Here is a 16,075-nt window from a genome sequence, read left to right on the forward strand (position 1 = left end):
TATTGCTTGCAATGTATTCTATCATTTGAAGCTATTTGTTGTCCCATATTTTTTACATCCCAACGTTGACAGATATGGCATAACATTGCTAATCAATAAATAGCTATAGTGCTATCTGTTAGTTTTAATGTCAGCTAATGTTATAGAAGGGCATAGATGTTATGGAAAATAGTAATCGTAATGTAACCACCCCCATTATTCCTTCCTCAAGCAAATGTGTAAATATTAGATCTATTCAGCAGCAATAACGTTAATTGCATTGGCATATTTATCTGGCGTTTTCCCAGCTTGTAGTAGTCAATCAAAAAGCTATTTAGTTTCTTATGACTGTATACTAGCAGTGGAATTTACTGCGATGTGACGGGGCGCCACCTGAATTCTTGCCTAGGGCGCCAAATTGGTTAGGGCCGGGCCTGGATATAGGCCTATGCTTGCAATCTGTCATTAAGAACATTATTAGACCATTTAATACCCTGTTAAAAATCAACATTATATAGGCTAGAGTAGTTATACTGACACTGTAGACATTTATTTTCATGCACAACTTTGTGTTCACTATGAAAGAAAAAACTTATCAAATGCTTGTCGCAGTCATAACTCTAAAATGTGATGTGATATTATTTAAATGATGTGCGCGCTTTCGGTTTCATTTTCACTGTCAAGTGCTGTTCATACTTTGCGCGCGGCTCTCAAGCGATCACTCTGTGCCACAAACTGAATGTTATTTACAACTGTATTACCTGTTACTCACAGCATATGCAGGTTCTGTTCACTAAATTAGACGCGTATCTATCAATAAATAGGGCGCGCACCCGCACAATCCGCAGCTCATGTCACGTGCGATTTTCCGGTCGCGAATACATCATTATATGAAGACAAACATTACATTTTTGGGTGAGTTATACTTTGTAAATACAGTAATTGACTCTTTTAACATCATTTGGAGGTGTCCATGTCGCAGAGCAACGTCAGGGGCGCCCCTTGTGGCAACCTCAAATTTAGTTGTTGATATTATTTTTTAAATGTACTTGTGTAAGTTCACATTTCAATAAATAAATAGATAAATTAATAAATAAAGTGCAGCCACTAAGTTATTGGGGATTGATCAGTGTCACTGATGTAGCTGATTCACTGAGATTGCACACTTTTTATTAATAAATTATTATTTTTGAAATGAAAAAGTTGTGTTTTACCTGACTGAAAACAACAAATCCAAAAAAAAAAACAAAAAAAAAAACTAAATAAAAATTTTGCAACTCCATGCTGGTTTGTTTTAACAATTAATTCATTAATCTTCATAAATTTTGGACATGGCATATACTTTATGTTGTACAATAAAAGTATGTGGAAAAATAAATAGCCTGAAAGGCGTTTTAAAAATAAATATCGATATTTATTTGCTTTGCACGTGTACTTGATGAATTATTTCAAGGAATAAGTTACAATATTTCAAGAATATTTCATGGAATTAATTAAAACTTCATTATTTCATTCATCAGAAACAAAAAAATAATTACTCATTATTCACAATATATACACAATTTATTATTTTTTTATGTGCCACCCCAAGATTTGGTGTGGTCTTACTTGGCCACCCCTAAGAAAATGTTCTTGGGGGCGCCACTGAGCAACGTGTGTGAAACAATGAAAAGACTCGTGCAGCCGCCTTTGCTTCTCTCCTGAACTTGAAAATAGGATTGGCAGAATCGTAGAAATGCTGGATTAAGATCGTCTAGATCAGGGGTGTCAAACTCAATTCCTGGAGGGCCGAAGCCCTGCACAGTTTAGTTCCAACCCTGCTCCAACACACTTACCTGTAGGTTTCAAACAAGCCTGAAGGACTTAGTTAATTACTAATTAGTAATTAGTTTGATCAGGTGTGTTTAATTAGGGTTGGAACTAAACTGTGCAGAGCTGCGGCCCTTTTGGAACTGAGTTTGACACCTGTGGTCTAGGGGATCGAATCGAGATCGCGATCTTTTTCGATTGATTGTGCAGCTCTAGACTATGATTAATAAAAGTTGTACAAGTAATGTTCATAATTAGCTCATGTTAGTTAAAATGTAAACTTATGAAACCTTATTGACCTTTGCATCCAAATATTTATCATTGTTATGGTCAAAACTTCTTAATTGATTAGAGTCACATACTGATAAAGAGTCACATACTGTTGCTCATCCTCAGAGCAACTGAGCAACAGCTTGACAAACTCTGTCCAAATGCCCTTCTGTTAACATCTACACATGTCGGTTGCCTCGTCATCATGTGTTTTAATTTTCATCTTTCACACGTACATGAAACAATCCCCTTTCCAATTGTTCGGAGATCTTTAATCCATCTCCAGATCGGCTTAATGCAGTGCGGGTCTAATAGGATCGGCGGTATTAACCTCTGGGACAAAAGCGCCAGCTGTCCCAGAGCCCCCTATTGGCCAGGCTGTAGAACAGGGTAAGAGGGTGTGGAGGGGCACACAACACTGACCCACACTGAGAGAGTAGCACAGTGTGCGGCTGACTGTGAAGGGTGATGGGCTTTAGTAGTGACCAGCGGTGGATTGACAAGTGCTTACTCTTGGAGGAAACTGCCTGTTTGATTGTTTGTTTTCGCCCCTTTGGTTGGTCTGTGCAATTGGGACAGGGTGTTTGTATGGCTGTTTGAGTGGCGTGGAGACGCGGACGTGTCAGCATGGCGTTGGGAGCGGTGTGGAGCCGTGTTAAAAATGTGTGCCAACAGAACGGCCTCCTTATCTTGTCGGTGTTGGCCGTGGTCATCGGATGCCTGCTGGGATTCTTCCTGCGCTCCAAACATCTCTCCGAGCAGGTTAGTTTGAGATCGTCACACCTGGTGTAACCCGCTGAACCACACTCAGCATTCCCTGTCTTCCCTGCAGTCTTTTCCACCTTCTGATACACTCAAAATATAACTTTTGCTGCTTGTTCAAACTTCTTATGAGCTGAAACAACAATTTTTACCTTTTTGGGGGGACAACTTAATTATTTTAAGTTCAGTCCACTTAAATTTTAAAAAAATAATATTATTTATTTTTTAAATGATTTTAAAAAATAGTAAAAATGATTTTAAAAAATTGTAAAAATGATTTTAAAAAGTTAACATGAAGGAATTGTGTGGAACCCTGCCAAAAGATCTGGGTTCCACTCAATAAATTTGTGTTGGGGCAACATGAATGAATTAAGTTAGCTTATTAGATTTTACAAATTTAAGTGGATTGAACATGAAACAGTTAAGTTGTCACAAAAAAGCCTGAAGAATTGTGTTGTTTCAGCTCAGTTTAAATAAGCAATTTGAACAAACAGCAAACATCAGAGTGCATTGTAAAAAATGCTGGGTTCCGTAAAATCCCTTTATGTTGTCTCAACACAAATCAGTTACATTGACTCAATTGTTTTTACAAATTTAAGTTGATTGAACATAAAACAATTAGGTTATCCTAGAAAAACCTTCAAGAGTTGTGGTGATTAAGCTCATTATAATCAAGTAGACTGAACAAGCAGCAAAGATATTTTTTTTTGAGTGTGCAATGCTTTGAACTAAAGGTTCTCCACTGGCATCAATGGTTCCATGAGGAACCTTTAACATCTATTAGACCGTTCCATTACACTAAAGGCTCTTTAGAGGAAAATTGTTCTCTTAGTTAATAAAATTTTGCCGACATTCAATCATGCATTCATTTTCCTTTGGCTTAGTCCCTTATTTACTTATATATTTATCAGGGGTTACCAAAGCAGAATGAACCGCCAACTAAAGCCACCTTTCCACTGCACACAACATTTGAACACTACTGTTTAAATACGCCCTCTTGTGGCAGTCACACAGAATTTCCAGTTTTGTCGTGCACCCTGGGAAGCTGATTCTTGCAGTGTCCGAAATAAAGGAGTGCAAATGCAAGAGCGTTTATTCTCCCTGCGTTCACCGTAAATGAATGAATGAATGATAAATAATGGAAACTTATAGGAGAATTTCCAACCTACGTCACACATGACATCACACAGGTTCAACCGGGGGTCAAAAATGACCAGTTGCAATAGCAAACATGTCGTGTTGTGCGGTAGGATGGCAAAATTGAATGTCATTTGAATGTTTTACCGTACACCACACTGCTTTTAATGCCAACCGCACACATCTTTGGCTAACAGCCATCATTAGGGCCAAATGGAGTGAGGAACTTATTAAAAATGCTGGACTCTGCAGTTCTCATGTTATATCAGGTAGCTATGCTGAATCAGACACATTACTCGTTTTTGAATGCAGCAATGATTTCAGCACTAATATTGATTGACAGGCACGCATCACCTAATCCTCAGTTTGTCGTTTCACGTCCGCCATTTTCAACGTGTAAGTCAAAGCGATATTACTAAAGGAACACCCTTGCTCTATTTTTAGATGTAAGGCTCATTGGGCTCAACACAAGATCAGCATTCATTATTGTTTGTAACTTAGTTTGTTTGTAGGTAGGTTTACAAACTAGTGTACTTTTCATTGCGTCTATCTTAAACTTCAGCCGTTGGCATTTCTCGAGGTCACAGAAGCTCCCTGTGAGTGTGATCTTAATAGGAGCAGCTGTAAAGTGCAAGTGCCTTTGCCTCACATGAGTGTCTATCCATTGGAAATAAAATTGCCTGCAGGTCGCACAGCAGAAGCGCCGCTCGGCGATGCGCAGCTTAGCGCCATTCATATTAGAATTATAAACATAGGTTTCTATCATGGTACACCTAATGACGCTTCAAGTTGGCGGCTGTCCGTGGCGCCCAGCCAGGATTCGGGACACTTTATGTTTCTGCCGCGCCACAGAGTGCCATCTGAATAGTTTTATTTTAAATAACATGCGAATGTCCGTGTCTGGTGTGCCGTGTCGCGGGTCTAAGTGGGTCATCCAGTGCCTCAGTCAAAGTTAATTCAGTGTGCGTGGTTATGAGTCTCTGTATTTAAAGGGTCATGAAACACCAAAACACATTTTTTGAGCTGTTGACCGTCGTATATGTGTCCCACACTGCTAAAAACACTATTAGGACACCTATATCTCACTAAAAAGTGTAAATTGCTTGTTTTTGCATTATTTCGAGCAAATTTGTTCTTCCGGTTTGAAACGAATTTTTGAAGCTGCGTCACGGCCATGAGATCTTAGCGTGTATTCCAGCGTGCAGACTGGACGTCTGTACCGAGGCGTCCCGTATTACATCTTTGAGTGCGTTGCATTCATTCATGAGTATGGCTTGGTTCAAACCAATCAGCGCACTCTATTGTGTATGTGCTGCAACTTCATTAATATGCATGCTAGCTTTCTTAGACTGTACCTGAAGCAGTGTTCAGACATCAGAGAGACGACACACGTCCTGTTGTCAAAAGTTGTGGGAAAAGAAAAAGAATTGTTGGGAGATAAGGGTCGCCAGTGTTGCTTTTATTATGTGGATCCGTAGACGCGACGCGCGGCAGAAATTCGTTTGTTTGGAACATTTTTTACTTGAGCATTTCTCATCAATGGTGAGATCAGGATTTGCTGCTCGTCTCCTTTAAAAAAGACGCTGCTCCAGTGTGTGGTGATTATCCTGTCTACAGATTTGGTAAGTGTGTGATCAGTGCCCTTTCTTTGTTCATTTAGATGGCAAAGTTATAGTTCGTATGGTCAGCTGTACTCTTTCAGTGTTTAAAGACAGACCTTAGTCAAAATGATTTCTAAGTTACTTAGTTTACAGTACGTTAATATTACTACAATATTGAAAGGTCCGCTGTAAATGCTGCTCTCTTGAGTGTAAACTTGTGAAAATTTAAAGCAAACTTTTGCCGACCGTCGTGTATAATTTTCGCCGCATTTTGTGACAGGATAGTCTACACACACGGCTTTCTGACCGACCGAGTGCATCTGAGTTACAGAGAAATGCAGAGGCTTTTTTGTCTTATACGACGTGCGGTATCAAACATTCCACCGTCATTAAACACGCTGTCTCCCCTGCGTGTGTGTTTGTTTGTACTCGGTCAGTAGCGCGTGCCCAAATGGCAACTTCCATTTTTATTCAAACCCCGCCCACTTTTCCTCCCCTGACACTCCCACCCAAACAAAGCTAGACACACCCACTTTCCTGACTTTTTCCAAACTAGAGGTGTGAAAACATCCTGCTGAAACGGGGGTTTTCATGGCCTTTTAAGCTTGGCACTTTAAACTAGCACACAGTTGGCTGTAAAACTAAACAAAGACACAAATGATTTTGTACTCTCTGCTTGGTCTGTGTCCGAGGCGTACATGTACGGCGGAATGCTGATCCTCTCATGCTGCTTCTCTCTCTCTGTTTGCCTGTTTGCTGCCAAACACAGAGTGGGGGAGCTCTTGGCTCCGCCCCCTTGTTACGTTGGGCAGGAATTTGAAACTAATTTTCATTTTCAACACGCCCCTAAGACAGTAACCTGTGTACACGCCCCCAACATGACACTTTTTAACACATTAAAATAAAACAATCTGAATTATGTTTTAAACTGAACCAAAACTGGCACACTCAGAAGAACCATAATATTAATATTAAATCATAAACAAGGTGTAAATCATGTGCCCTTTAAACAGTCTAGAGAGAGTCCAGTAAAAGTCCATTTTAGAATATATAATAATCTACAGGAAACCTAAATGGAAGATTTTAAAAAGATACTACTTTGTTTAACATTAACACGGTGTAAAACATTATTGCTCCATTTATTTATTTGAATCATATGAACTTTTCTAGTCATCTCAATGTACAATACATCAGTCAAACTGACTTAAAATATTGGGAACCCTTTAGGTCACAATTCACGGTATTAACAAACCATTAACTAACACTGTTAGCTTAATAAACTACTAAGTGAAGTTTCACAAACTAATTTCGAGAGGAGCATGTGATCAGACTACAGCTGATCCATATCACTAATCACTAACTAGCCGGATCATTCTAAATTAAATATTAATATCCAGCCTAAACTTCATTCCTCATTTTCTTTCCCCCCATCCATCCCTTTTCCCTCCTCCTCAATTCTAAGTTCGGGTGACACAGTGGCTCAGCAGCTAGCCCTGAAGTTTTCATGTTCTCCCAGTGTTTACGTGGGTTTTCCCCAGGTACTCCGGTTTCCTCCCACACTCAAAAACATAAACCAAAAGTTAAAGTCACAAGCACCTACTACGTACAAACTAGCGCAGTTAGCGGTCTACTCATGGGAAGTTATCGAGAACTACCTAATCTCATGTCCCTCCTAGTGCTTATTGACCAGACGGGAGCCTTGGGCTCATCTATCTCCTCATCTAAACCTGATAAAAATGAGTCAAAGCAACATCAAAATATTTGTTGTCTTGACTTTTTGTCATTTCATTTTTTTTATAGTGCTCAATTATACATCATTAATCAAAGCATAATGGCTATGAAATTGTAGAGTTTTAAACGCTGTGTTGAAACAAGATGCAACTGAACAATTATGTTGATTACTGAACAAAATTCAGTCTTCATTCTGTTTATTTGACTAACTCAAGGGGGTAGAACTGGCATGTGTAACCCCACTGGTCCTACGCCACTCAACCCGCTTCGAGCTGGTATCGAACCGGCAACCTTCCGCATGGGAGTGGGTTGCTCTACCAAGGAGGCTAAAGACCATAGCCTCTAGCGTCAGTCACTAGAGCACCTTTTGAGGTCAGAGGAGTGAGGTTTACTTGCATAGTACTTACTAGCTGGCCTCTGTTACACATGGACGGAGTGGACATGTCCCCACCAATATCCACATTAGTGAAATGTTCCTACCAAATAATTTAATCTTCTTCAAAATAAAGTATTGCTCAATCAACTCTCAACTTACATGTGCACCAAGTCAAGTTCAGCATAATACTATTAACTAAGGCTGTGCAATTAATCAAAATTCAGTTTCAATTCTGGCCTCCATGATTATATATAATAAAAAAAAAAACAATAATCAAGCAAAATTGCATCCCAGACCTCTCTAAATTCCTTTACGTTCCTACCTCCTCAAAGCCCGACTGCTGTAAAATCATGTAAATTGACTTTTGCAGCATGGGCAGGATGGTGTTTGTATTATTAAGTGTTTATTTTATAATATGTACATTATTTGTGTTTTTAAAAGCGTGAAACAGAATTTGTGCTGTTCATTGCATGCGCTCTAGGGATGTACGTCCCCACCAATGCCAGTACCTACGCCCTTGGACTAACTTTTATTGGATGTGAGATGTGCACTTCACCACAGCTCTTAGTCACAAGCAGGCATCGAGTTGTCGGAGGGATTATCGGTCAATCGGCTGAAACGCTGAAGCACTACAGCTGGGAGGATCTGTCAAGTTGAAAATCTCATCCGTCTCCAGTTAAACCATTCATGCTGCTAGTCAGGGTTATGAGGAACTATATTTACCTCATGATCTACGGCTTGCTGAAGTAGGCGAAGTCTTTTGGTGTCTATTTGTGGGACAAAATGATAAGAGAGAAGGAAGTAACTGCAGTATTGTAGACAACACAGAACTGAAAGATTTTCCACTTTTTATTTGTAAATAATATGTTGAACTCCACTAGAAAGGGGCGACACGGTGTGATTAATATGCATGACAGCTTCCTAGACTGTTTTTACGTGATACAGTGTTCGCGTGGCAGAGAGACGCCATGTTGTGTTGCCAAAACAAGTGAAAGGAAAAACAACATCTGTTTGGAGGCAGGCCGTCAGTGTTGAGTTTTTAAATGTTCTGCAACAAAGATTTTGTTTTCATTTCCCCGCTATGAAAGCGCAGCTCCCTGCTGAAAAATCCAGCTTAAACCAGCCTAGGCTGGTTGGCTGGTTTTAGCTGGTTGACCAGCCTGGTTTTAGAGGGGTTTTGGCCATTTCCAGGCTGGTTTCCAGCTATTTCCAGCTTGGTCTTAGCTGGTCAGGCTGGAAAATGACCTGTTAAATCCAGCTAAAACCAGCTTGACCACCCTGGTTTAAGCTGGATATAGCTGGTTTTGGCTGGGCTCCCAGCCTGGCTAGGCTGGTCAAGCTGGTTTTAGCTGGTCATCTCCCAGCCTGACCAGCTAAGACCAGGCTGGAAATGGTTGGAAACCAGCCTGGAAATGGTCAAAACCCCTCTAAAACCAGCCTGGTCGACCAGCTAAAACCAGCCAACCAGCCTAGGCTGGTTTAAGCTTGATTTTTCAGTAGGGCTGGACTCATAAGTGGACTACAGTGCAGTAGAAATACGCAGCAGAAATACGTTTGTAAGAAACATTTTTACCCGAGAGCTTTTCACATCTGGAAATGGTGAAATCCGAATTTGTTGCTCGATTCCTTTTAACAACTTAAACTCTGCGGACCCGGTACCGGGTCAGTGACGTCATCGGCTTTCGCTTTCAGAGTTAAAGGGCTAGCGTTGCACCAGAGCCCCGTAAGTGGTGTCGTTTGAAAGTGTAGAATCTATATTTTATGCACATATGCATCACTTTGGTTTTTATTCTACTGTATAAAAGTTATTTACACTTAAATACACAGTATTTTGGAGACCCGAGCTGGGTATTTTACATTGGTTCATTTTCATATTATTTCATATGACATATGTACAAGTTATAGCTCAAATGAAAGCTCTTGCCGGTGCTCATACAGCTCTAGCATTCTTTTTACTGAATTATATTCATATGCCAAACAGTTGTTGAATGAATTGTGGCGTTTCCATGGCGCAGAAATGTAAACAATACATTCATGATCAATAAGCAGCCCCAGATAGCACAGACAGCTGCCATCTCTTACCTTATGCTGTGCCCTTCAGGGCCATTCTCCTCTGTTTTTGAGGTGATGTGCATAAGTAATCCTTTTATATGTCTGATGTGGTCCAAACATAGTGAATTATGTTTGATCAAACAAAAGAATAGTGAAATATGTAAACAAGGATCGGTCTCTGTGGTTTGTACAGCACCTTTCATCAGTTGGAATACAATAACTTTTGCATAGATTATGGTGGAGACATTTTTCTTTTTTCCTATGATTACATACATGTGCAGGAACCAACAAAATTAATTACAGCACGCTAGACCACACAGAACCTAAAAGGTACACTTTCAAATCTGAGTTTATAAAAAAAAAATACAAAAAGCTCCTCTTTTTTTAGGTGTTTATTATAACACAGACGACATATACATTTGTTTTAAACACTTTCAATAGTGTTTTATGAAAATTCAAAGGGTTTTCTTTAAAATTATACCAAATTTTTGCATTTACACCTCTGCATGAGGATTTGGGAAGCTTTTAAATTTGGGTAGGCAAAATCCAGGCGGAAATCCCCAAATAGCAGCAGAGTTTAACTGGTAGTTTGTGTTGATTCTCTTGTCTCTACAGATTTGGTAAGTGATCGATCAGTGCTCTTTGTTTGTTCATTCCGAAGGCAAAGTTAGTTCGTATTCTCAACAGTACTCTTTCGGTGTTTAAAGACAGACCTTAGCAACTGTCCCATAGACAGTCATTATAGAGGCCCAGATTGATATCGTCATGCTGCAGTGTTATAGCAACATGCTAATAATGATTAGCTAAGTACTTTAACATGCTAGAAATGCTTAATAAACATTAAGGAAAATCTATAGAACACCGCTTTATCTATCTATCTATCTATCTATCTATCTATCTATCTATCTATCTATCTATCTATCTATCTATCTATCTATCTATTCATACTTTTTAAAACTGTTTAAACTAAATAAACTATTACCAACAGACTTTCACAAGCCAGCCTCAAAGTTTGATAATCTAGTTGCTTCATGTTTTTCCAAAACAAATCGATTGCGCGAAACCCAGCATTTTTTTTACAATGTATATACAGTTTAATTGGCTCATTGGTTAGAAATATTTCACAATATATCTGTATTCAATCGAATAAATGCATGATTTTGACCATTGAATAATAATCTGCTGTTCCACACTATCTGACTGTAATAAGTATATTTTGATCATTATATCAGTGTATCCCTGTCCGTTTAGATTACGCCAAATGGCAGCTTTACAGACTTTACATGGCCTGCCTCAGCAATGCCAGTGGCAGATGTAGTGGCTCTGTGCCAGCTGTTTTTAACGCTAGCATTAGCAGATAGCACAGCAATGGCAGCCATTTGTCAGCATTGATCCTGACGCTGCTTGGACACGAGCCCTGATCTGAGCTTCACGATCCCTCCCCCTAATTCATGCAGACCTGTAAGCTCTTTAACACCAGCATCATGTCTCTCAGCCCACTCAACACAATATGCTCTTCAGTAAGACTCGGGCCCTAGGAGTGTCATTGGACGGCAGTGTTTCTTTCTAAATAGTGCTGTTTCAATATATAAAATAAATCTACGCTGTAAAAAATATTGATTAATTAACAGTTTCTGTACTCACAGGTGTTTTAAAAAACTTTTTTACGGTAACACATTACAATAAATTACAATTAAATGGGTGACGCGGTGGTTCAGTGGTTAGCCCTCATAACAAAGAAGGTCGCTGGTTTGAGTCCGGACTGGGTCAAGTTAACATTTCTGTGTGGAGTTGGCACGGTCTCCTCGTGTTGGTGTGGGTTTCCTCTGGATGCTCCGTTTTTCCCCACAGTCCATAGATACACGCTATAGGGGAATTGAATAAGCTAAATTGACTGTAGTGTATGAGTGTGTGTGAATATGAGAGTGTATGGGTGTTTCCCAGTACTGGGTTGGAGCTGGAAGGGCATCCGCTGTGTAAAACATATGCTGTATTGAAGTTGGGGGTTCATTCCGCTGTGGCGGCTCCTGATAAATAAGGGACTACGCCGAAGGACAAGGAATTAAATGATTATTGCGGCATGGTGGCTAAGTGGTTAGCAAAACAGCAAAAAAAGTCACTGGTTTGAGTCCCGACTGGATCAGAGAGCCTTTCTGTGTGGAGTTTGCATGTTCTCGCTGACCAGTAAAACATAGTAAGTAATTGGTGGTTCATTCCACTGTAGCAACCCCGGATAAAGCCAAAGAACATAATTGAGTATAATTTCAGTTCAAACTGTGAAATCTTACTGGTTTAATCGGTCTGGGCTTTATTCATTCATTTCTTTTCGGCTTATTCCCTTTATTAATCAGGGGTCGCCACAGCGGAATGAACCGCCAACTTATCCAGCTTATGTTTTACACAGCAGTTGCCCTTCCAGCTGCAACCCATACACTCTCATTCACCTAGAGGAAACCCATATCAACACGGGGAGAACATGCAAACTCCACAGAGAAATGACCGCTGACCCAGCCAAGGCTCGAATCAGTGACCTTCTTGCTGTAAGGCAACAGCGCGACCGACTGTGCCACCGTACCGCCAGTCTGAGCTTTATGTGTACAGTAAATCACAGCAAGTTAAAGCCTTGTGTTGTTGTGTTTTGTTTTCCCTGAAGGAGGTGAAGTACTTTCAGTTCCCAGGAGAATTGCTAATGCGGATGCTGAAGATGCTCATCCTGCCTCTGGTGGTCTCCAGGTAAGATTAAGGATATATAAATACTGTATATACAATTAAAGTCAAAATAATTGGCCCTCCTGTAAATGGCAAAGATAAAAGAAATCAGTTTTAATAAATTAGTTATTAAACTATTTCAAGAGTTCACGCTTAGCTGATGATTGATTATAAAGCTTGTTTGGCGTGTTGTCCTAGAAGAGAACCCTGAGCTCATAAGATCCTCGAGCCCGAGGCTCCCTCCTGTTTGCAAGGTGAGAGAGGAGTTTGAGCTCAGGAAAATCTTGAGAACTCCCCTGCTGTAGTAGCTATTGAACAGATAGTGATTGCTCCTAAGAGATAACTACTTACTAGGAGTAGGAGCATGTCTATGGTGCTGATTTGGATCTAAATTAATTTAATTTAATTTAATAAATTTGTATTTTTGGAGCCTTGGTGTTGCCGCCTTTGATTTACATTTAATTTGCGCTGATTTGGATTAGTCAATTAACTTTAGTTGCTTGTTTTTGGACGGTGGGAGGAAACCGTGTAAACTCTGTGTAAACTCTGCACAGAAACGTCGACTGGCTTGGTATGGACTAGAACCAGTGACATTCTTGCTGTGAGGCAACAGTGCTAACCACTGGGCCACCGTGCCACCCATCTAGGAAAAAAAGGAGGAGTAGGGGTGGAAGGGGGAATTCTTCAAAACAAAGATGGCTGTCACAATGAACTCAGGGTATTTATAGTGGCTTAGGAATCGTCTGATTGGTGAATCATAAATTGAATAATGCGAGACCGGCTGCAAGCAATCATAGGCACGTGATCCTCTTAAAATTAGTTTATAAATAAACTTCACTAAATTTAGAAATGTGTTGGAAAAGTTGTATTTCCATTAAACCGAAACTGGGGGGAAATATATATATATATATATATATATATATAGGGGGGCTTATAATTTTGACTTCAACTGTTTGTGTGTTTCATCGCACTCAAATGATACACTATACAATGTCAAATTAAAGGTGCCCCTCGGGGTTCTATATGCTGTCCTATTATGTTTTCCTTTTATTCAAATGAAGCATGAGAATAATTACATTATCAATTTTATTATCTGCTAATCTGAGATTGGGATATTTGTGCAGTGGTGTGGTGTGAATCAATTTACCGTTAATTTGTGAAAAATTAAGGAAATGATAGTAGACCTTAAGGGCCCTATGATACACCCGACGCAGTGTGGCGCAAGGCACGGCGCAATAGTCTTTTGGTTGTTTCAGCTTAGCGCAAGAGTCGTTTTGAGGCTTTGCGCTACGCTGTTTAAATAGCAAATGCATTAGCGCTCATATGTGCGCCCATAGGCGTTCTGGTCTAAGAAGGGAGGCGTTCTGAGGCGGACCGCTGGCGCGTTGCTATTTTGAGAAACTATAATAGATTTTTCATTTGACCAAAACTAACCCGGTCTAAACTCCGGCGCAGAGTTGAGCCTCGCTTACGCACTGCTTAATATGCACAAGAGAGCAATAGGCAAATATCTTTACATATGAAAAAATTTAAAAATTAAGGATATATATATATAGGATATAATAAGAATAGATATAGGATATAAATATAAAGGATTAAAATATTACAAAACATATTATTTTCTAGCCTACATAAATATGAAAAACCACTGCTTTTTGAGCACACTTTGTTATTATTATTCATTTATTCGTTTGCTGGAAATTAGAACTGAATTTAGAAATAGTTTTGAAACGAATCTTTGCGCTTAACAAACGCAATTAATTATTTATAGACTAATTGATGTCTGTGCGTAAAGGTTTCCCTATCCAAGAGTGAATGTGAAAGTAGACATTTATTTCTCATTCTCACGCAGTAGATGCTCTGTTTAACAGTTTTCTGTTAAAAAACTGTTAATTGTTAACTGTTTGCTATTGAAATGCTCAGTTTTTCCACTTACTTTGCGTCCTGTAAATAGCGAATACGCTCTTGGCGCGACGCAGCTGGCTCTTAAAGGGAATGGGAGATGAGACTCTAATTGGTTTATTCTCAAAACACACCTATAACTCATTAAGAAGATAAACTCAACCCTTTTAGCCCATGCGCCTTGGCGCAAAGCAGGTTCTCCCGTCCTTAAATTAGCAAAAACGCGTTCTGACATGCCCTGAAAGCGTTTGTGTCCTGCGTTTTGCGCTCTGCGCATGGACCGTCAAAATAGAGCCCTAAAAGACTAGGTGATTACAACATTGAACAAATAGATACAAGTATATTTGGGTGGCCATTGACTGTACACTGACTTGAAAAGCTAACATTGACTATCTCCGCTCAAACTTTCAGACTATATTTTTTTAGGGAGACTCTCATCTTACTTTAAGTGCTCGCAAATATAGACAGAAATCAACACCTTTCACGCTTTCCACACATTTGGACAGAACATGTAAAAGGCCCCGGGAACAACAATAGAGGACATACTGCACAGCAGATCCTGTTCTTGCTTCTTGGATGTGACTGTCACAAGAAGATGTAGTAGTTTTGTTTGAGCTCGAGTTGACCAAAGTTCATTGCTGCATGCTGCGATGTGTAATATTATGGTGTCATGTTTTTGCTGTTTATTGAACAATGGCACTTCCTCTGTTGTAGTTCCCCTGGTTTGTAAGTAATGATTCCCGGCAAACCAATAGTGTTTAGCCACCGATTTAGCTCCATTCTTTTGGTACCTTACTATTGTGAGATACCCTTACAAAATTGTCCCAAAACATGTTTTAGTTAGCTATTTTGATACTTTTGAAAGTGTAAACTTAACAAATGCAAACCATACTCTACTGTACCAAACCATACTGCTCAGTAGAATTGAGTTATAAGAATTGTGGTAATCTGAAAACAATTAAATTTGACCCTCCAACGTCTCTTATTGTGGTTGCTTTGAGGAAACATGGCTTTGGAGAGAGTTCTTAGGGGTTTTATGGTTTCATAATATTATGTCCTCGCCCTCAGGTGGTTTCTATCTTCTGTTGAACACAATAAGAGATATTATAAATATGAATACTAGTGCTGTCAAAATTAGCGTGTTAATGCATGCGATTAATTTGAAATATTTACCACGTGAAAAAAATCTACGCAATTAACGCAGTTGCAATTTTTTTCCTTGTTGTGGTCGACGTGTGTTTAACGTGCAAAGAAATATGGATAAGACCAAGGAAGCAGTTTTTGAAGGCAAGTTTCAGTATAAATCAATTAATGTCGCATCACCAGGCTCTCCAGGTGATGCGGGTGTTTCATTTTTTAACTTTCGACTTCTGCTTTAATGGGGTTTGATACTGCATGGCGAACGGAAAGAAAAACCTCCGCATTTCGTGACTCGGTGGTCCTTTAAGGTAATCAAAATCGCTGCTTACATGGTAACTCTTAATCAGAGTATTATCTTAATCATATTAAAAGGGGAATATGTCAAAGACAGCGCATTCCTCTGCCTTTCAGCATGCACCCTCCACGTGTTTCCCACTGTCTGCTTCGGGTTGTTGAGTCAGAATCCTTGTGAAATACAGCCATATATTAGAACGCTTAGTTTAAGCAAATTTGATGAACGCGATCATGCGTGTTGAATCTGAAGGGAGTCAGGCTGCCCTGTCCTGCGCGCATTGTGTGTGTGTGTGAGTGTCTGTGTCTGTGTCTG

General features: G+C 39.6%; 1 protein-coding gene across 2 annotated transcripts in view; it reads left to right on the forward strand.

Moving 5' to 3' along the window:
* Positions 1–2,499: 2,499 nt before the first annotated feature.
* slc1a7a (solute carrier family 1 member 7a) overlaps positions 2,500–16,075 on the forward strand; it is a 51,242-nt gene continuing 37,666 nt past the window's right edge. For both annotated transcript variants that reach the window (NM_001291344.1, NM_001130622.2), the window contains exons 1-2: positions 2,500–2,820; positions 12,371–12,450. In NM_001291344.1, the coding sequence (NP_001278273.1) occupies positions 2,686–2,820; positions 12,371–12,450 (215 nt within the window). In that variant the 5' untranslated portion in view covers positions 2,500–2,685. The remainder of the gene's footprint in view (positions 2,821–12,370; positions 12,451–16,075) is intronic.

The sequence above is a fragment of the Danio rerio genome, chromosome 2 (genome assembly GCF_049306965.1).
Source record: "Danio rerio strain Tuebingen ecotype United States chromosome 2, GRCz12tu, whole genome shotgun sequence".
Lineage (NCBI taxonomy): Eukaryota > Metazoa > Chordata > Actinopteri > Cypriniformes > Danionidae > Danio > Danio rerio.